The 23,484-nt window shown below is 44.5% G+C and overlaps 1 protein-coding gene and 1 long non-coding RNA gene across 2 annotated transcripts in view; one reads left to right on the forward strand and one right to left on the reverse strand.

Annotated features, from left to right (window-relative positions):
- Positions 1–1,320: 1,320 nt before the first annotated feature.
- Positions 1,321–23,484, forward strand: part of LARP6 (La ribonucleoprotein 6, translational regulator) — a 174,722-nt gene continuing 152,558 nt past the window's right edge. The window contains exon 1 of the mRNA XM_063926216.1: positions 1,321–1,638. Within this exon, the coding sequence (XP_063782286.1) occupies positions 1,355–1,638 (284 nt within the window). The 5' untranslated portion in view covers positions 1,321–1,354. The remainder of the gene's footprint in view (positions 1,639–23,484) is intronic.
- LOC134935218 (uncharacterized) overlaps positions 4,352–23,484 on the reverse strand; it is a 46,624-nt gene continuing 27,491 nt past the window's right edge. The window contains exon 3 of the long non-coding RNA XR_010179991.1: positions 4,352–5,107. This is a non-coding gene — a long non-coding RNA (uncharacterized LOC134935218). The remainder of the gene's footprint in view (positions 5,108–23,484) is intronic.

The following is a 23,484-nucleotide window of genomic DNA, read 5'->3' on the forward strand; positions in this document are numbered from 1 at the left end:
TTACGACCCTGACAGTGTGGAAGGCATGTAATTCCCGAAAGCTACTGATGGTAGCGTAAAACAAATGTGCAATAACAGTCAATACATGTACAACTAGGAATTTGACACCCTACCTCTATTATATTTTGAAAAGCAAAGAAGACAGCATAGGCGTGCGCACGGGGGGTGCCTGGTGCGCACAGGCACCCCCTAATGTCCGGCACCCCCTCACACATGCCTGCTGCTTATGCGTGCTGATTCCTCCTCTCCCCCCGCCCGCACTGCAGCCATCTCCGACCCTATAATTTCACGCTGTACACAGCCGAGTAGGGTGGCTTGCATAGAGGGCGCTCTGGCCGCGACAAGGTAGCCACTAGCCAGCATTATCTATAATACCACAGCAGCAGCCAGCCTTTTCACTGCTGGCGCTGCTGTCCCCCCATCTCACGATGCTGCCCTTTTAGATGTAAATGTACGGCATGACGTCACTCCGCTCTCCACAACAAGTGCAAAATGAGCTGGGATGGACGCCACTTGAAAGGAATGAAGGCGTGTTTGAGTGCAGCGCGGGGGTTGCCGCAGTCTCGTGGGGCAGCATGGAGCCTTTAGGTTAGTTGAATGGAGGGATGGACTGGCCACTGTATCTACTTTGGAAGATTACTGGGAGGCCGATGCCGTGGTTTTTTTTTTCACAAGCCATGACAGGCAGCCGAGGGTGAGCAGTGCGGCCAGTGGAGACAGTACACCTAGGGCTGACTCTCAGTGGCTGGAATGACTATAACAGTACACAGGGTGGATGTGGGCGGAGCTAAGCGGCCAGGACACAGCCTGCTGGGTTGAGAAGCCGGGAAACGGAGGAGCAGAGAAGGGAAGATGGATTCGTCTGAAGCCCGGGAGAACAGGGCTGATCAGAGGGGTACAGCTGGAGCTAATGATCGTGGCTGCAGCCTGCTTCTCACACACAAGCAGATGTCTGCCTGAGATTGTGAGTAAAGAAGCAGCTCAGGGCTGGGATCATGAGCACCAGCGGGCTCCTCTGTCAGCCTTAGGCACTGATCATTAGATTAAGGTTTTAGATGGGGGTTGTGTGCCCCTCCCCCACCAATCTAGTACGGGACTACAGTTTCCCCTCTCCTCAGACTTCAAGCCCTGCACAAACTAGTGTACAACATGTTGCCCCGCCCCCAGGTCTCCTACAGCTCCTCCCTTCCCCATCTGCTTCCACAGGCTGGGCACTGGGCAGCACAGAGGGAGACACTCAGAGGTTCCCCAGCTGTGCCTCTAACCTTCCCTCCCCCCCCCCCCCCCCCCCCCCCAGTACCACCATGTGTGCCTCTACCACCTATGTCAGCTGCCTGTGAATCTTGCTCCCTCCATGTGTGCCTCTGCCCATCTCCCATCTGTACCTCAGCCCCCTTTCTCATGTGCCTCTGTCCACTTTCCCATCTATACTTTTGCCACATTATCTAGTATATATGCCTCTGATATTTCCCCACTTTGTAGTCTGTACCCCTGCCCCCTTTGTCATGGTGCCCTTGCCACCATCTGCAGAGGGACACTCTGCTTCTTCTCCATGTGTACCACCAACACCATGGCTGGTTGTGCAGGACAACAAAATCAACACAGTGTACAGTGCCACATCATTCATCAGGATGCCAGGTTAGCACAAGTTTTCCTTTTTTAATAACTGTATATTCCTATTTTAAGTGTGCGTTTGTATGTATGTGTATATGTATGTGTGATATCCCAGCGTCAGGAATGAAGAGGACCAGGAAGGTGAGTAAGTATAATGAGATGAGAGGGAACAGGGACAGAAGGAGGGGAACAGGTGAGCCACAGAAATGCGTGTACATACAGTAGACATGTATGCAATATGTGGAGGCCTGATTGCATTTGTGTATGTCTGACAGGCATGCATAGGGAATGTGGGATGTCTGTGGGCATGTAGGTAGGCTGACCATATTATCCCTTTTACCTGGGACGCTCATGAATTACACAGGCTCTGTGGCTGGCTGACTACAAGCCTGCATTTCACATGGTTTTAAGCAGCCACAGTACCGGTGTAATCCATGAGTGTCCCAGGTTAAAGGGATAATATGGTCAGCCTAATGTAGGTAGATTTGGGGGTATGTGGTGAAGTCTGAGGAGCATATGCTGGGACTATGGGGGTGCATCATAGCATGCACTCGTTCTGGGTACCAGTGCCTCATGGAACACCTCTGCATCCACCGGGTCGGCAGCAGGGGGTGAGGTGGTCGTGGGGAGCCCTGTCAGTTTAATTTGTACTGGCCCCAACAAATCTGGTGGCAACCCTGGGTGCAGGGGATGCCATTGTAATGTGGCCTGGACTGCTGCCAGGGCCCCACATGCCCTGTAATGCCACTGAGCGGGAAAAAGGAGAGGGAACATAAAAGGCAGTGATTGCACTTAAGCATGGCAGCAATGTCACTAGATACTGAGCGTGTTCACAAGAAAGTGCTCCTCAATAAGAAAATGTCCCGTTCGCTTACTGTAATGCTGCCGCCATAGTTGCGGAACTGCTGTGCCCCTGAAGCTAAAGTTATACTGGTGGACAGTCGGGTGCAGCGTTGCGGCTACATGAGCTAATTTCCTCCAGGGGCAGTGATTTCTTGTGTTGGCATTGTCTTGTGTCTTTGTCTCGTGCCCTGGTCTTCCCACTAGGGGACTATTTAGGTACAATTACTAATGAATAAGGTTCTGGTAACTGTAGCTATTCCCCTTAATCAGTCACAAAGTTTGAGAAATTACATTTTACAAATATTGGGGCAGTACACATATATATATGCCTTAGTTACACATTACAGGAATAAGGGGTCTATTTACTAAGCCTTGGATGGACATAAAGTGGACAGAGATAACATACCAGCCAATCAGCTCCTAACTGTCATTTTTCAAACCCAGTCTGTGACACGGCAGTTAGGAGCTGATTGGCTGGTACTTTTATCTCCATCCAAGGCTTAGTAAATAGAACCCTTAGTAACGTAGGGTTCACTGAGGACTGCTCCAGTAAGGGGTAATATCCGACAGGACAGGGAGACTACTTTTAAGTAGTGAGAGCCAGTGACATATTAACAGGGGGAACCTGTCCTCACCTTCTTTATATAGCACCCCCAATCCTTATCTCTCTCCTATCTCTCTTTCTCTACTTATTTTCCCCTTACCTCTTAATCCACGTATTTTTCCCTATCTGTCACTTTCTCTCACTCTCTCTATCTACAGTATCTCACAGATACTCTTATCACTTTGTTATAATAAATGTTTCTGTCAACCATGTAGTGCTCCTTTCTGTCATCCCCGCCCTAGTGATGGGGATAGAGTATAGTAACCAGCTGGTATATTCTCTGTGCAGCACTGTGCCCCACCAAATTTTATTCAAAACATGCAGAAGTAGGCGGACGGTGTCCGTCTACTTCTGTGGCATCACAAGTTGGAGAAAGTTGGCTGGTCTGATTAAAAAGTTGGTTAGGTGTATGGAGTCACTGTTTGGGACACTTTTGTTTGGAGGGAAGTTGCTTTGGTACATGGCCAACTTTTGCCTTGCCTATCACCGATTTATCCAGGTATAGTGATGTACTGATCCCGGCAACTTTGTTGTTGGGACCACATATAGTTGATTTGGTGACGCCCATGTGAGGCCACTTCCAGAAATTATTCAAGGGCCACTTTTAGTTCCCAATCCATCCCAGGTTGAATGTGTTCATTTCCCGAAAGCATAGACTGTTTTTCCATGGGATAGGGGAACGAAAATTGGTAAATGTCCACTATGTTGAAACGTACTTGTCTGTGAACAATATTTATTCTCCTTCAGATAACATGCAAATGAATGTTGAAGGGGTGCAAAAAAATAAAAACTTCTGTTATCCCACTCATTTCTTAGATAAGGAGCGGACTAGAGTGTGTGAGTGTGACATTAGTGAATTGTGGTTCAACAATTTATCACTCAGGCCAGTTAGGATGTTTGAACTTATTTCATTTTGTTGTGTAGATGAGCACCTCCTTCCCTATCTTATTATAAGATCATGGAAACTACTTAGAGCAGTTTTTGGTGAAGTGTGAGCTCTGCTAGGGAGCTGGCTAAGGGATGCGTTCGACTTCCCGGTGGTCTGGATGCGGGAAGTCATGTGATCGATGCCAGAATCACGATACCACTCAGAAAACCGGCACCGACAGCTGACATCCCAAAGGTGCTAAACACGCCCAATAGGCGGTGCTAGATACACCCAGTAGGTGGTGCTAAACACACCCCTCTGATGGTGCACCCCCTAATAAAATGTTCTGCGCACGCCTATGGAAGACAGTATAGTACGTGGCAAGCACTTTCAACAGCACCTTTATCCTGAGTGTCAGGCATGTCATTTCAAGTTACAGTGCATCATACTTGCCTACCCTCTTGGAACGTCCGGGAGGCTCCTGAAAATCAGATGGCAATCCCGGCCCCCCGGAAAGCAGGGCAAGTCTCCAGGAGCCTGCTTACGCCAGCCGACCAGCTCCCCCAGCCACCCGTACACCGCCGCAGTCAACTCTTACCTACTGCAAGTGGATGGGGCAATGACACGAATTGTGATATCGTAGACCCGCCCCCCCATTCTTCAAAGATGGTAGCTGGTCATTGTAGAGCGGGGCTGCGATGATGCAATCGCACCTCTATGCCCCTGCTCCACCCATGCACCTTGATGCCGCGCCCCCTGTTGTGCTGACCTGGCTGCCCTCTCCCGGAGACACTGCAGTGTCAGCCCCGAATTTTCTTCTATAATATTAAGTCTTACTGATGTACTATCTAGCGCCAGTATCCTACGTAGTCAGTTATAGAAATTGTTAAATTATTCTTGTAAACCTGAGAGGAACCTGCTCCAGATCTTTTGGACTGTTCCATTTTTTGTGTGTTCTTTGAGGAACACCATACGCAAGTTCTGTATCTTTTTCTTTACCCAGTCCTTGTCAGCACCGAACACAAAAGGCCTGCTGTACTCCACTAGCTCCTCCAAGGCCGCATTTCGCCGCACTTTATCCAAATACCCCTTGGCTTTGATCTTCCACAGACATTCATAGCCACGGTACATTTCTAGTAGGCCGATGATGAAGTCTATATCTTGATCCAGAGACATATCTATAATAAAAAAAAAAAGTGGTGCACAAACTGTTATATATTTTGTGTTTAAAAATGGTTTTACTTAAGGTATATGGTTAAATGGTTATGGGGTATATGCAATTGCGGTCGAATTCCCGAAAATTTCGAAAAACGGGACATTTTCGCCAAAAAATAATAATTCGACAATGTAATACAGTACTTTTCGTAAAAAAAAACGGACTTTCCAAATTCGACTTTTTGAAATTCTACATTTGACAAATTCGACATTTTTGCAATGGTACAAATGCGGCATTTCGACAAAAGTATATTCAATTGAAGATTGTAAATTCGACAACAGTGCTTTTAGACAGTAAATTCGTCATTTTTAATCCGCCACACTTTGCTGGCGGAATCTAATAAAAAAATTTAAAAACATGTTTTTTTTGTGTTTTTTTTTTTATTGGTAATAGCATATCTATTTATATTAGAAGGGATTAGGTACTTGGTTTGTCTATTTAGGAGGCATAAGTATTATTTATATTGACAAAGCTGAATATATTTGTCCTATTAAAAACACGTTAAAGGTTAAAGAACACAGTACGCAATTGGCGCAAAAAGTACCGCAAGGATACTCCCTTAACTATACCTTAAGGAATGTACTTATACTGTAAACATTTGTGCAGTGACAATGTGTAGATGTAATGCAGTGTAACCTTGTTAGCTTAAAAGCTGTATGAGCGACTATGACGCTCTGAGAAACCTTTATGCATTTATAATAATCAATCAAATACCGGTCTAAGGTTCTAACGCCTTTAGTGAGAGAATGAACGTTCAAAAAGAATAATACAATACAAGCTATACACTACCAAAATAACATAGAATATCTAACCAAGGCCCTCATTCCGAGTTGATCGCTCGCAAGGCGATTTTAGCAGAGTTGCTCACGCTAAGCCGCCGCCTACTGGGAGTGAATCTTAGCATCTTAAAATTGCGACCGAAGTAATCGCAATATTGCGATTACACACCTCGTAGCAGTTTCTGAGTAGCTCCATACTTGGCATCTGCGATCAGTTCAGTGCTTGTCGTTCCTGGTTTGACGTCACAAACACACCCAGCGTTCGCCCAGACACTCCTCCGTTTCTCCGGCCACTCCTGCGTTTTTTCCGGAAATGGTAGCGTTTTTTCCCACACGCCCATAAAACGGCCTGTTTCCGCCCAGTAACACCCATTTCCTGTCAATCACATTACGATCGCCAGAACGATGAAAAAGCCGTGAGTAAAATTACTAAGTGCATAGCAAATTTACTTGGCGCAGTCGCAGTGCGAACATTGCGCATGCGCACTAAGCGGAAAATCGCTGCGATGCGATGAAATTTACCGAGCGAACAACTCGGAATGAGGGCCCAAGTTACTACACATAAAATACAATAAAGACACAATTACTTTTAAAAGGGGAAGGAGAGAGAGAATGGCTTATAACATTAAATAAGAGACAATATGGTTGCAGAGAAGCTTACACATGTGAGGAACAATCGCTGCGCAGTTAGTCAATGCTGAGAATCTTTGTGGAGAAAATACTTGAGCTTACCCATACTGGCTGTCCCTATATACACAACCCTACAATACCGCATGGGACAGAAGCTAGACTCCATTTTGGGAAAACTCCCATGATTCCAAAGACTGCACCACATGGTTGAAAGGGGGAGGGGAAAACACCCAGCAGCAGCCATTGCTACAAGCACATGACTACAGTAACAAAAGGAAGTATGCTTTAACTTCAAACCTTCAGCAAGATGCATCATGTAAAACTACTATAATCTGTTGTTTATCACCAACCATAAATGTATACCAGGAATGCTATGCTACAGATTGTCTACTGTTCCAATTCATTACAGATTTCATAGAGTATTATCACAAACACCCAACAATCACACAGCTGCGCAAGCCTCATTAACCTTAAGCCATTTGCATCTCCAAACCAACCACTCTATACCAATCACTTCACAACTACTCTACCTCAAACACATATTTAAAACTATTCTATGCCAATCAGCCATGAGATATTGAGATTATGATACTTAGCCTTTGTAAGGTGCCTGGTGATGATCCAGCCATGCTTCTGAGAGCTTTGTTCTGAGTGTAGCTACATTACATCTGTTCTCTGAGTTCACAAGCAACTGAACACCTCTCTCTCTAGCCAGCAACAACTTTCCTGTTTTTCCTAGTTCCTGGGGGAGGGGTCTCTCTTGCTTTGTATATGCTGATCAGGTTCAGCCCTGAAATCTGGCAAAAGGGTTGGCTTGATCATTCATTGTTCTAACAAAATGATCTTAGCTTTTATACATATAATCATATCTATCCGCTGCAATGTCCCACAACTTCACAACAAGTATCAAATTAATCTACACATCAATCTGCTTGTTTCAATATCAAACATGACGGGCGTATCTGGTTCGGTTCAAATAATACACATTCATGACATTAATTCATTAGCTAATTTTAAATCTCCATGATGTCTGGTGCTTGATATTATTATAATTATGTACTGTATGAAATAAGTGTCGAATCCATCTCTGTGCCATGTCCGAGTAAATGCGTGTGTTACTATATATTGCTGTGCTCGCTGCGCATATTTGCAAGTATAGCGACTTAAATGTGTGCAGTTTGTATGTTCTCTCTATGTAATATTTTTGACTTTGGCAGTCACCAATAACTGCCACTTCCTAAAACATTTCAAAAAGAGAAAAATATATGTCATATGTAAATACATTTCTATGATTGGGTAAGGGAGGAGAGAAGAAGGTGGGAAAAGGGTATGACCTAGTGAGATAGCAGAAGCATGTGTGTATGAATCCATGTTTGGGGGGGTCATGTATCATCGTGCCGTACGTGTTTTAAATCAAGCTTCGAGGTATTGCGAAGTATACATTTGAATTCCTTCTTATCCCGCGGTACGGGTCTGTGGATGGGCTGTCAAACTTTACCGAGCTCTTTTCGGATTTTGGTTGCAACAAAATGGGGGAGCACATTTTAGTTGATGATACATGAATGGGGGAATATGTGATTGCTGATATCTGTGCCTGTATTCCCTATCGACTATGTGTGTCATTACCTGAAGGTTGTAGAAATGAAGATAAAGAACAATTATGGTAAATGCAGTGGTATTCTATGTCAGGTTAATGAACATTTGTCGGCTGAAGTCTTGTCTGGTATCTGTTGAATGCAGTCTTCTTTGGGCTTTTGCCAACGAGTGCGAGCAAAAGCTTTGTCAATGTCCATAGACTTACAAAAGTGTTGGGCTAGCGTAAATTTAAAATTTCTAGGGAAACTGGGGGTCTATGGCATAGTTCATCAATTATCTGTGTATAAGGTTGTCAAAACTTCTTCTTTAATCCATCAGTTGTCTGTATACAGGCTCGTCAAATTCCTCGTCCAAGTGGGTCTTTTTACCTTGGAGAAAACGGAAAAACAGGTGAAAGAAACGGACCGTATAATCGCATTTTCATCACATCATTGTCTCTACCGTTGGGTCATAAATCAAATCCATTGGAATTACAGTTTCCTCACTCCTTAGACTCATTACCCTGGTACTACGTTTGCACTTCATTAAAGCCTGACCGCATCTAAATATCAAGCCAATGGATATGACAACACCTAAGATACATAGGAGAAACTTCCCTACATCCATTATGACTCCTTGAGCCCATTCTCCTAAACCAGAGAACCAATTTCGCGGGTTCAACCATGACACCCAACCAGTCAGCTCATTACCCACAGCAGCAAGGGTGAGATTGTGTCTCCTGCGAAATTCCCACTTTAATTGGAGAATGTCGTCCATCTTTTGGTCTATGACCTCGACCGGGTCCTCGGTGCTATTCGTAATATATGTGCAGCATTTCACGCCATACTGCGTTGCCAGTGTGACACAATATCCACCTGTCACTGCCGTGAGATAATTAAGAACCATCCTATGCTGAACCAGTTCTGTTTTATAAGCTTGAAGTTCCCTTCCAGTATACCTAAAAGTGTCATCATACATTTCAGTGATATTGTCTAATAAATTTGCAAGCGCAGATATGTATCTATAATTCAACACTCCTCTAGCGGTGCGAGTGAAATCTAACGCAAGTAAAACCTGAATCCCGGTGGATTCATGGATCATGTCAGAGGCCGGATGCTCTGTCCTTTCTGTCAGTTGCCTTTTAACGACGTGCTCGTAATGAGTGTGAGTGTAAGGAGCTTGGGCACCATGGTGTATATCTTTCATTTTGGCATGTGATACAGTCATTACTTCAGGCAATACTTTTCCAATATAACACAATCCTTCTGAGTTTGGGGCAAGCCGCTTATACGCCTTCCTCCCGCATATGAAATATGCATCATCGGGGAGGACATATGGGACCGAGTAGGACATTACCATGTTACACATTTTCCATGTGAACTCTCCTAACCCTAATTCTCCCCTCTGTTTAGTACACCTATCAGTTTGTACGATCTGTGCACTGTATCCTGGTGATACTTCTCCAACTCTCATGGTCCTACTTCTTAGGGTATACCTATATCGGAAATATTTTCCACTATCGGCTATGTGGCGTATGAGCTCTGTATCTGTAGGCATTCTATCGGCTCTATGTGAAAAGGTCCTGGTTTTGTTATTCCATGACACTTCCCAATTTCCCGGCTTTCGGGGATTGGAAATGTTAAAACATACTAGGGATCTATCCACATGATATTGGTGGAGCTTCAAACTAGGAGGACTGGAGATATTAAACCTCCTGTCCACCGGCCTCCCACCACTTAACTCAAGTACCTCCCCTACCGTTAAAGGGAATGGTACTAAGCCTGATTTGCTATGGCCTTGAGGTACTTGAAAGCATACCCAACAATCTGTCTGATTTAACACTTTACCCACTAAGGAGTGATAGTCACTCAATGGATGCCGGTCCATGTGGATATTAAAACTGGACTGACATTTCTTGATGCACCCATCCTCTACTACACTATCACAGAGTCTACAGATACGGTTCTCTTTTCAGCTAACAATCCTTCACAATGTTTACAAATAACATGGCTGCTAGATCGTTTCCGGTACTCGCCTTTGCTTGGTGATTGTGTTGCTATTGGAAATTTACACCTCCGTCTCAGTCATCAGAAACCCATTCTGGATCCTTTCTCGACCTCACTGGTACTCTCACCGAAACAGACTGCTCTGGTCAACATCAGGGTCAACATGAAAATCCATATCACAGTCTCTTGAGGCGAGTCCATCTTACAGGAGGAGAAAAGGAGAAATTTGTAATGGGGGTACAGGAAAACAGTTTGAGGGGGAGAGAAACTTGTTACGATAATTAGTTCTTTAGTCTTGTTGTTCTTAAGGTGCTGTCTCTCAGTCTTCCAAACGAACATTCCGGTGATGCAATATTCCTTCCAAACCAGCGAACTTTCTGTAAGGAGCAAAAATCTTGCATTACCATTTGTCTAACTGATGTGTGACATACCATCTTTAAAACATGAAAACATGAGTGAGAAGAGAGAGAAAACAAAAAAAAAACAAAGAAAGAGAGAACAATTCTTATGCATATATATTACATAAATCAACAATAAACAACAGGAAAAAAAAAACATTTTTAAAACATTGTCAGATCATCAGGCTGTCATATCTACATGTCCAATGGTTTCCTTGCGCAGTCCCTCCCACCAGCACCTCCATACTCCACCCTCTGTATCTGGCCAGGATACATTGATGCGGATAGGTCATGCTGGGGTTTGGTAGACTTCTGCAAAGACCAAGCAGATATGCAATGTTTGAGTCCTATCAATAATCGTCAGAGATGGGGAGAGAAAAGAAACATTTCACAGATACATTTACAACGTTTGGTTTCACCCGGTCATTCCTGTGTCTTCAGGGAATGACCTCCCAATTTATTAACTGTTACCTCAGGCTTACCATCAGTCCTAATGATCACCTTTTATAATTTGGTGTGTCATATTCATGCTCATATTCATGTCTAGGGGGTCTGACTTTATGTGGGCTGTTGCAGTTACTGGCATAATGCCTTTCTCTTTTGCACAGATCACAAACCCTGGGCTTCCTCCAAGTGTCAGTGAAGTGGGGTCTTGGTTGATTTGATGCCTCCTCAAACGCTTGGATGCTCATCACCATCAACCGCTTTCCCTGTACCTCCCTGATTCCTTGGATACCATGATTATGTCGTTGTCTAGGGAGTTGATATACCTTCTGTGAATCTTTGATCATACACTTAGATCTTTCCTAGGATCTGGGAAATCAGACATGATTGATCTCAATTCTGTCCGGGACCAGGGATGGCGCATTGCACTGTCCTTGATGGGAATGATTCCCTGATCGTCAGTCTTCCCAATGGGGACTGTGATCACCCTGACAGGACTAAATTCAATTACATCACCTTGTGTTGGTCTTACAATATGGGGTACATTTGTTTGTGCGTGATATAAAACATTGTACGTACCTGTGGACACGACCTCACCTGAGCCTCCGTTAGGGGGTTTGATTATTGCCTTTACCGATTTGGTCGCGTCCACCTGGATGTCTTGTGTGATGGCTGCTGGAAGGGGTGCCGACATCGGGCTGGGCTCACTTTCTTGCTTGTATTCCTGAGGGAAGTTTAACATGGGGTGCGACTTGCACAGGTTAACATTTGTGATTTTTACACTTTCATTTTTATAAACATTATTACATTTGTTACTTTCATTCTTAATACAGTTACTAAGTGCATTTTTATCGTACAACATTGTGCCATTTCTCTGCAACCATAATCCTCTCCATTGCCATGTCTCTCTTCCCAAGATGAGGGTCAGATATGTAAGTTAAATTTCTTTGCATTTCACTTTCCTGTTGCCATAACTGTAAACAATCATAATGTCTGATCCGTTGCTTCCCGGATTTTATGAGACAGATCCTTCGCCTTAAATTATGCAATACCTCTGAGTCAAAACTACCTATCCCAGGAAATGGTGCTTTATCCCCCACAGTCATTCGTGTCCATTCATCACAAAAGGTCTCAGTGTGGGGACCATACTTCCCCCACATTACTAACCGAGCAGACCCTCAGGGTCTGCAAGCCTCTGCAGCCTGAACTCTGACTGCTAAACGTCCCTGTGTTGTGCACTTGGCTTCCATTGTGGACCTTTTTAACACAGAAAAACTTCCTAAAATGCACCAAACACAGAAGTCTACGGTGGAAGTTACCCAAGCTCTTCCACCAGCTTCTTCTGCTCCGGGTATCTCCGGTCCGCCTTCTAGCAGACACGTGTAGCCGTTGCAGGCCCTACCTCTAGAGATTTTCCTGTGAGACCAGCGAAAATTCCCTTCTTTACACAAATCACGCTTGCATGTGCTCCCTACAACACGTATGAGGGCAAGATTTACGCATGGATATACTACCTCATATCACGTTGCGTTATTGGTCACACATACAACCGTGCGGTCCAATCGTACCACTTATAGACACTTGTTGCCCATAAATGGTAGGATCATTGGAGTCTCCCTACTGTGCTCCAAAACAGCCAGAGCGTAATACCACGAAACTTTATCACACTCCGTCGCACGTTTTCACCAAGACCGTGCACGCACGTTTTCACCTAGACCGTGCTCATCACGTATTCACCTAGACCGTGATTCACCAAGATTTACTTCACCAAGATTTACTTCACCAAGATTTACTTCACCAAGATTTCACCAAAACTTCACCAAGAGGAGTTCAATACACTCATACCGTTTTCAACCCACTATCATTCTATAGTTTTCTGATCAGAAAAATCATTTCCCGTAATCTGATAGCTCTCCCCAGAGGCATTACAGTAAAGTAAGGTATTTAAACTAAATTTTGGAAACTGAACAAATGTGTGCTATTATCGCGTGGCTATACTATACCGCCCCCACTAAAACAATGCTATTGTGCGATTTGAGTTTCGGTGGGCGTACCCAGACGCTCCGTTGCGTCGACCCTTTTGTTAGAGACACGTGTACGCTGGCCACAAAAATACAATTAGCACGTTTATCAATGTAGATGATCTTTAACTGTAATCATCTACCGAGCACCACACAGGTCTCTCCTTGTATCTCAGGCGAAGCTGTGCGTGTGTTTTACAAATTACCCCTTAATGTATCATTTTTACTCTTTAAGTACCAATAGCAACAAATCTTTCTCAGCACGTTATCAATTGTGAAATGGCAAACAGGAGAGTGATATGTGAAGATTACACAAATGAACATGCAATTCTAAATTAATCTAATAACATATATTGATGTAAGCACATGCATATAGATATTTTGACCTTATTCAGTGCTTCTAATTTGCATATGAATTGCTTTTTAACTACAGTAACTCTGTAAAGGCGATTTATTTCAACACTGCTAGGGAACAAAACCAGTCACACTGGTTCATTTGCATTTCAATGGCCATCCTGCACCAAGCATAGTAGGGTGGTAAGGAAACCAAAAGAAAAAAAAACAACTTTGTTTTATCTGTGTATCGTTCTTAAATCAAATACTCATTCCACTATTAACTTATATCAACCTCTATCTGAACCACTCATGATTGACCATGATATAGATTAAATAAATGCATTAAAAAAACTCATTAAATGATGATTTCTTTTTGACAATGGATGGCTGATTATTTCCTGAGTCAACTGAAAATCAGCCGCTTAGGGGAGGGGAAAAAAATTGACCTTCCCAAAATGGCCGCTGCTCCTCCCCCTTTCACCTCCATGAGGGCCACACAAAATGGTGGACAGACCACGCTGCTTCTTGTCACAAAGAAAGTCATCATTCAAACTCCTAAAGTTATTCTAGGCCTGAGTTTTTAAAAAAAAACTATATCAAGGCTATGCAGCAACTTTTAAATGTACTTTTAAACCTACTTAAACAGACAAACCATCCAATCTGCGTGTGTAGTTGGCACCAAATAGAAATAAAAAAAAAAATAGATTTTCAAAGACAATAACGTACTGTTCCTACCTTCCAGTTCCCGAATTCCCTCAGCACTCCTTACCAAGTGAAGCAGACAATTAACTGGTCAGCACTGCAGTATCCCCGACCTCCAAACGGTTTAACGAGGGATACTACCTTCCACTCTTTGCTGACCGATAATGTCTGCTGAAGTTACCTAGTGCAGATATGTGAAGACCGGAGGAGCCCCCACTTGGCTAAGCTGAATATATTTGTCCTATTAAAAACACGTTAAAGGTTAAAGAACACAGTACGCAATTGGCGCAAAAAGTACCGCAAGGATACTCCCTTAACTATACCTTAAGGAATGTACTTATACTGTAAACATTTGTGCAGTGACAATGTGTAGATGTAATGCAGTGTAACCTTGTTAGCTTAAAAGCTGTATGAGCGACTATGACGCTCTGAGAAACCTTTATGCATTTATAATAATCAATCAAATACCGGTCTAAGGTTCTAACGCCTTTAGTGAGAGAATGAACGTTCAAAAAGAATAATACAATACAAGCTATACACTACCAAAATAACATAGAATATCTAACCAAGTTACTACACATAAAATACAATAAAGACACAATTACTTTTAAAAGGGGAAGGAGAGAGAGAATGGCTTATAACATTAAATAAGAGACAATATGGTTGCAGAGAAGCTTACACATGTGAGGAACAATCGCTGCGCAGTTAGTCAATGCTGAGAATCTTTGTGGAGAAAATACTTGAGCTTACCCATACTGGCTGTCCCTATATACACAACCCTACAATACCGCATGGGACAGAAGCTAGACTCCATTTTGGTAAAACTCCCATGATTCCAAAGACTGCACCACATGGTTGAAAGGGGGAGGGGAAAACACCCAGCAGCAGCCATTGCTACAAGCACATGACTACAGTAACAAAAGGAAGTATGCTTTAACTTCAAACCTTCAGCAAGATGCATCATGTAAAACTACTATAATCTGTTGTTTATCACCAACCATAAATGTATACTAGGAATGCTATGCTACAGATTGTCTACTGTTCCAATTCATTACAGATTTCATAGAGTATTATCACAAACACCCAACAATCACACAGCTGCGCAAGCCTCATTAACCTTAAGCCATTTGCATCTCCAAACCAACCACTCTATACCAATCACTTCGCAACTACTCTACCTCAAACACATATTTAAAACTATTCTATGCCAATCAGCCATGAGATATTGAGATTATGATACTTAGCCTTTGTAAGGTGCCTGGTGATGATCCAGCCATGCTTCTGAGAGCTTTGTTCTGAGTGTAGCTACATTACATCTGTTCTCTGAGTTCACAAGCAACTGAACACCTCTCTCTCTAGCCAGCAACAACTTTCCTGTTTTTCCTAGTTCCTGGGGGAGGGGTCTCTCTTGCTTTGTATATGCTGATCAGGTTCAGCCCTGAAATCTGGCAAAAGGGTTGGCTTGATCATTGTTCTAACAAAATGATCTTAGCTTTTATACATATAATCATATCTATCCGCTGCAATGTCCCACAACTTCACAACAAGTATCAAATTAATCTACACATCAATCTGCTTGTTTCAATATCAAACATGACGGGCGTATCTGGTTCGGTTCAAATAATACACATTCATGACATTAATTCATTAGCTAATTTTAAATCTCCATGATGTCTGGTGCTTGATATTATTATAATTATGTACTGTATGAAATAAGTGTCGAATCCATCTCTGTGCCATGTCCGAGTAAATGCGTGTGTTACTATATATTGCTGTGCTCGCTGCGCATATTTGCAAGTATAGCGACTTAAATGTGTGCAGTTTGTATGTTCTCTCTATGTAATATTTTTGACTTTGACAATATATTTAAAATTTATTTTTTTTTATTTTTTTTTATGGAATGGGGTAAAAATCAGAAAAAAAATTGCGTGGGGTCCCCCCTCCTAAGCATAACCAGCCTCGGGCTCTTTGAGCCGGTCTTGGTTGCCAAAATACGGGGAAAAATTTGACAGGGGTTCCCCCGTATTTTAACAACCAGCACCGGGCTCTGCGCCTGGTCCTGGTGCAAGAAATACGGGGGACAAAAAGAGTAGGGGTCCCCCGTATTTTTTCCAAGGGCTGCGGATGGGGGGCTGATAGCCTTGTTGAAAATGTAAGAATATTGTTTTTTGCAGAAGAACTACAAGTCCCAGCAAGCCTCCCCGCAAGCCGGTACTTGGAGAACCACAAGTACCAGCATGCGGGGGGGAAACGGGCCCGCTGGTACCTGTAGTTCTACTGCAAAAAAATACCCAAATAAAAACAGGACACGCACACCGTGAAAATACAACTTTATTTCACACATGTCGACACACATACTTACCTATGTTGACACGCCGACTCTGGCCACGTCTCCAATGTCAACGTCCGGGGTACCTGAAAATAAAATTATACTCACCTGATCCAGTGTCCAGTTCTTTTATTATAATCCACATACTTGGCAAAACAAAAAAACGCATTTACCCGAACCAGACGGACTGAAAGGGGTACCATGATTACACATGGGACCCCTTTCCCCGAATGCAGAGACCCCCCGTGACTCCTGTCACAGAAGGTCCCTTCAGCCAATCAGGAAGCGCCACTTCGTAAAACTCTCCTGATTGGCTGTATGCGCGTCGGAGCTGTCAGACGCGCATCGCACAGCCCCCTCCATTATCTTCAATGGTGGGAACTTTGCGGTCAGCGGTGAGGTCACCCGCGGTCAGCGGCTGACCGCGTGTAACCCCACTGCTGACCGCAAAGTTCCCACCATTGAAACTAATGGAGGGAGCTGTGCGATGCGCTGTCTGCCAGCTCAGAAGCGCAAAGCCAATCAGGAGAGTGCCACGAAGTGGCGCTTCCTGATTGGCTGAAGGGACCTTCTGTGACAGTAGTCACAGGGGGTCTCAGCATTCGGGGAAAGGGGTCCCATGTGTAAACATGGGACCCCTTTCAGTTCGTCTGGTTCGGGTAAATGCTTTTTTTTTGTTTTGCCAAGTACGTGGATTACAATAAAAGAACTGGACACTGGATCAGGTGAGTATAATTTTATTTTCAGGTACCCCTGACGTTGACATTGGAGACGTGGCCAGAGTCGGCGTGTCATACATAGGTAAGTATGTGTGTCGGCATGTATGTAATAAAGTTATACTTTCACGGTGTGCGTGTCCTGTTTTTATTTGGGTATTTTTTTTGCAGTAGAACTACAGGTACCAGCGGGCCCGTTTCCCCCCCCCCGCATGCTGGTACTTGTGGTTCTCCAAGTACCGGCTTGCGGGGGAGGCTTGCTGGGACTTGTAGTTCTTCTGCAAAAAACAATATTCTTACATTTTCAACAAGGCTATCAGCACCACATCCGCAGCCCTTGGATGGGGGGGACAGCCTCGGGCTTCACCCCTGGCCTTGGGTGGCTGGGGGGGACCCCTTGATTGAAGGGGTCCCCACTCCTCCAGGGTACCCCGGCCAGGGGTGACTAGTTGGGTATTTAATGCCACGGCCGCAGGGCGCTGTATAAAAGTGACCCCCGGCTGTGGCATTATCTGTCCAGCTAGTGGAGCCCGGTGCTGGTACAAAAAATACGGGGGACCCCTACTCTTTTTGTCCCCCGTATTTTTTGCACCAGGACCAGGCGCAGAGCCCGGTGCTGGTTGTTAAAATACGGGGGATCCCCTGTCATTTTTTCCCCCGTATTTTGGCAACCAGGACCGGCTCAAAGAGCCCGAGGCTGGTTATGCTTAGGAGGGGGGACCCCACGCAAATTTTTTTCGGGTTTTTTACCGTTTTTTAAACATTTTTAAAAATCGAATCAAAATCGGTCAAATTGGCCGTTATTCGACAGCGGGACTGTCGTATTAGTTTTTTATTGAATATGTCGAATTCCGGCACCCACCTGCCGGAATTCGACGGTCGAATTGTGTCGAATTTAAAAAACGGGCGAAAAAGTGCCGCAATTCGCCCGGAATTGCATATACCCCTATATGATTAAATGGTTATATGGTTACATTTGGTTAAGGTATGGTTTTAAAATTGAGTTTTTTTTTTCCATTTTCAAAATGGTTTTACTTACGTTTAAAAATATACTTTCAAAATGTTTTGATATATGGTTCAATTTGGATAATATATGGTTTTAAAATAAAGATTTTTTTGAAAATAGTTGCCTCATTACCCAAACATCAATGGTGCAGCATTGGGGCACAGTGGCAGTGAAAACACATGGACATTAGAAGGTTAAAATAAGTTTGGGGACAGAGAAACACAAGGTGCAGCATTGGGGTACAGTGGCGGGCAAAACACATGGCCAATAGGGGGTTAAAATAAGTTTGGGGACAGAGAAACACAAGGTGCAGCATTGGGGTACAGTGGTGGGGAAAACATATGGCCATTAGGGGGTTAAAATAAGTTTGGGGACAGAGAAACACAAGGTGCAGCATTGGGGTACAGTGGCGGTGAAAACACATGGCCATTAGGGGGTTAAAATAAGTTTGGGGACAGAGAAACACAAGGTGCAGCATTGGGGGTACAGTGGCGGGGAAAACACATGGCCATTAGGGGGTTAAAATAAGTTTGGGGACAGAGAAACACAAGGTGCAGCATTGGGGTACAGTGGCGGTGAAAATACATGGCTATTAGGGGGTTTTAAAATGACTTCGGGCCCACAGAAATGAATAAAATGTGAACAATAGAATACATTGGTGGTCAGTGTGATTACACTGGTGGACAGTGTGCTAGGTGGACAGTGATATTGGTGGTCAGTGTGGATTAAATACATACTTGGGGCAATGTGAAATCCAATCAAATCGGATATATCAAGCTCTCCTTCTTCTGTGTCACTGCTGCTGCTGATGGGAGTCCTACGATATATTGCATGTGCTATATCGCAGGCACAAAAAAACACACCTTTTTTTCATACGATTCCATGCGATTACGATATATCACGAGTGCAGCACTTGCGACCTAGGGGATCCGACACAACACTCACGGGAACACGCATTGTATCGGATCGGATGGAAAACTCATACAATGTGACACTTTTCATAAGATATATCGGACCGAAAGGTCAAAATCGCAGGAAATCGGACAATATTGTTCTAGTGTATGGGGCCCTTAACCCTTAGTTATCATTATTTGAGATGAGTGGGTTCGGTTCCCTGAGAACCGAACCCCACCAACTTCACCACCCGAGCCTGGATGGATCCGAGCCCGGCTCGGGTTTTCCTGCCTGACTCGGAAACCAGAACGAGGCAAAACATCATCATCCCACTGTCGGATTCTCGCGGGGTTTGGATTCCATATAAGGAGCCGCACGTCGCTGCCATTTTCACTCCAGCATTGGAGAGTGTAGCGGGAGGACGTGTCTCCATCCTCAGTGTCCTGCTTCAGTACAGTGGTGGTGTCTTGTGCTGCATCAGTCCAGTCACAGTGGTGGTGTGCTCTGCTGCCATATGTCCAGTGCTGCTGTATAAGTCCAGTCCAGTGGTGCTGTGTTGTGCTGCATCAGTTCAGTGGTGGTGTATTGTGCTGCATCAGTCCAGTCACAGTGGTGCCATATGTCCAGTGCTGCTGTATATGTCCAGTCCATTGCAGTGGTGCTGTGTTATCCTGCATCAGTCCAGTGGTGGTGTCCCTGTACTGCTGTATATGTCCAGTGATACTGCCGTATATGTCCAGCGGTACTGCCGTATTGCTACTGCCGTATAAATCCAGTGGTACTGGTGCATAAATCAGTCCAGTGATACTGCTGTATATGTCCAGTGGTACTGCCATATAATTCCAGTGATACTACCGAATATGTCCAGTGGTCATGCCGTATATGTCCAGTGGTACTGCCGTATAATTCCAGTGGTACTGGCGTATAAGTCCAGTGATACTGACGTATAATTCCAGTCAAGTGGTACTGCCGTATAATTCCAGTGTTACTGGCGTATAAATCCAGTGATACTGCCGTATAAATCCAGTCCAGTGGTACTGCCGTATAAATCCAGTGGTACAGCCGTATAATTCCATTGATACTGCCGTATAATTCCAGTGATACTGCCGTATAATTCCAGTGGTACTGCCGTATAAATCCAGTGATACTGCTGTATAATTCCAGTGGTACTGGCGTATAAATCCAATGATACTGCCGTATAAATCCAGTCCAATGGTATTGCCATATAATTCCAGTGGTACTGCCATATAATTCCAGTGATACTGCCATATAATTCCAGTGGTACTGGCGAATAACTCCAGTAATACTGCTGAAAAATTCCAGTGATACTGCCGTATAATTCCAGTGGTACTGACTAGGGAGGCCAATCCCGGGGCATTTTTTCAATCCTGGGAATTGGGATTGAAAAATGCTCAATCCCGGGATTCCCGGGATTGAACTGTGATTACATTTTTCTCCCACCCCAGCCCCGCCCATTTCAAGTTTAGATAAAAAAATAATAACAACATACTCACTACAGGCATGAGCACAGTCTGGCGGCGTCCTCCTCCATTTAAGATCATAGAAGGCGGGCTGGAGGGCAGCCACGATGCAGCCCAGATGCGGCGGGCCACCGGAGGGAAGGTGTGCGGATGCGCAGCATGACCTCGTTGACGTTGACGGGGCCGGCCTCCTCCATTGATCAGGTGGGCTGGAAGGCAGCTGAAGAGTAGATGCTGCGGGCCACCGGAGGTAAGGTGTGAGATGCGCACGGCACGCACAGCCAAGAAAAACACAATGCGCATGCGCAGTTTAATCCCGTGAATCCCGGCATTTTTGGCCTCAAATCCCGGGATCCTGCCGATCCCGGGATTGGCCACCCTAGTACTGACATGTGCTGTATATTATTTATTCCATTTAAAGGGGTTATTAATATTTAATCCAAATAAGTTTTACAGGGTTTGCCCTGTGTGGTGTAGGGATACGCTGTCCTGTGTCGCATATTGTGTTATATAACTCCAGAAAAATCTGAAGAGAGAAAATTTGGAGGATAAAATAGGGAAAGATCAAAAACCACTTCCTCCTAGTGCTCAAGCTGCTGCCACTAGTCATGACATAGATGATGAATTGCCATAAATGTCGTCTGCCAAGGCCGATGCCCAATGTGATAGTAGAGGGCATGTAAAATCCAAAAAGCCAAAGCTCAGTGAAAAGACCCCAAAAAATAAATTTAAATGGTCTGAGGAGAAACGTAAACTTGCCAATATGCCATTTACGACATGGATTGGCAAGGAACGACGAAGGCCTATGTTCATGAGTAGTGGTTTAGTTTCACATGACGATGGAAGCCCTCATCCTCCCGCTAGAAAAATGATAAGAGTTAAGCTGGCAAAAGCACAGCAAAGAACTATGCGTTCTAAGATGGTATCACAAATCCCCAAGGAGAGTCCAAGTGTGTCGCCGGTTGCGATGCCTGACCTTCCCAACACTGGATGGGAAGAGGTGGCTCCTTCCCTCATTTGCATGCCCTCTGCAAGTGCTGGAAGTAGCACCCACAGTCCAGTTTCTGATATTCAAATTGAAGATGTTACTTTTGAAGTACCCCAGGATGAGGATTTGGTTGTTGCTGGCACTGAGGAGGAAGTTGACGATGAGGATTCTGATGGTGATATGGTTTGTTTAACTCAAGCACCGGGGAAGACACCTGTTGTCCGTGGGATGAATGAGCCCATTGTGATGCCGAGGCAAAATACCAAAAAAGCCACCTCTTCAGTGTGGAATTATTTCTCCATAGATCCGGACAACAGGTGTTGCCTCTGTCAATCTGTAATAAGTAGGGGTAAGGACGTTAACGACCTAGGAACATCCTCCCTTATACGTCACCTGCTGCGCATTCATCAGAAGTCAGTGTCAAGTTGTGAAACTTTGGGTAAGAGTGTAAGCAGTCCACTGACATCTAAATCCCTTCTTCCTCTTGTACCCAAGCTCCTGCAAGCCACACCACCAACTCCCTCAACGTCAACTTCCTCCTCAGTCAGGAACGTCAGTAGTCCTGCCATGTCACTGGCAAGACTGAGGAGTCCTCTCCTAACTGGGATTCCACCGGAGGATCCTTGAGTGCTACGCCTACTGCTGCTGTTGCTGCTGCTGGGAGTCGATCGTCATCCATGGGGGAAGTTGGAAGACCACTTGTACTACTTCAACTAAGCAATTGACTGTCCAACAGTCCTTTGTGAGGAAGATGAAATATGACAGCAGTCATCCTGTTGCAAAGCGGATAACTGAGGCCTTGACAGCTATGTTGGTGTTAGACATGTGTCCGGTATCTGCCATTAGTTCAGTGGGACTTAGAGAATTGATGGAGGTAGTGTGTCCGGTAACAAATCCCATCTAGATTCCACTTCACTAGGCAGGCAATACCAAGAATGTACAGAGACGTCAGAAAAAGTGTCCTCAGTGTCTTAAAAAATGCAGTTGTACCCACTGTTCACTTAACCACGGACATGTAGACAAGTGGAACAGGACAGACTAAGGACTATATGACTGTGACAAATATAAACAAAAACCCAGCTGCGCAATGGAACCTGGAAAATGATGGCGGAAGCTGACGTATGCTGAGATGATCAGATAAAAATGTTTATTATACAATAAATATAAATAACCATAGCAGCTGGAGAAATTGAAGGAGGAGCTAAGACTGAGTGATTACACTAAGTATGTGGGACTTGTGGATGGAGCCCTTCATTCGCTTTGCCAGGATTCAAGGGTGGTCAATCTGTTGAAATCAGAGCATTACATTTTGGCCACCGTGCTCGAGCCTAGGTTTAAAGCCTACGTTGTATCTCTCTTTCTGGCAGATACAAGTCTGCAGAGGTTCAAAGACCTGCTGGTGAGAAAATTGTCAACTCAAGTGGAACGTGACCCGTCAACAGCTCCTCCTTAATTTTCTCCCACAACTGAGGCTGCAAGGAAAATGATAAGATTTCCTAGGCCACCCGCTGGCGGTGATGCAGGGCAGTCAGGAGAGAGTGCTGACATCTGGTCCAGACTAAAGGACCTGCCAACGATTACTGACATGTCAGCTGTCACTGCATATGATTCTGTCACCATTGAAAGAATGGTGGAGGATTATATGAGTGCAAGCATCCAAGCAGGCATGTCAGACAGTCCGTATGTATACTGGCAGGAAAAAGAGGCAATTTGGATGCTCTTGCACAAACTGGCTTTATTTTGCCTACGTTGCCCCCCCTCCAGTGTATACTCCAAAAGAGTGTTTAGTGCAGCCGGTAACCTTGTCAGCGATCGGCGTAGTAGGTTACTTCCACAAAATGTGGAAAAGATGATGTTCATCAACATGAATTATAAATTCCTCCGGGAAGACCTTTACCAGCAATTACCTCCAGAAAGTACACAGGGACCTGTGATGGTGGATTCCAGTGTGGACGAATTAATAATCTGTGAGGAGGAGGATGTACACACTGAAAGGGGTGAGTAATCAGAGGATGAGGTCGACATCTTGCTTCT

This window comes from Pseudophryne corroboree, chromosome 6 (genome assembly GCF_028390025.1).
Source record: "Pseudophryne corroboree isolate aPseCor3 chromosome 6, aPseCor3.hap2, whole genome shotgun sequence".
Classification (NCBI taxonomy): Eukaryota; Metazoa; Chordata; class Amphibia; order Anura; family Myobatrachidae; genus Pseudophryne; species Pseudophryne corroboree.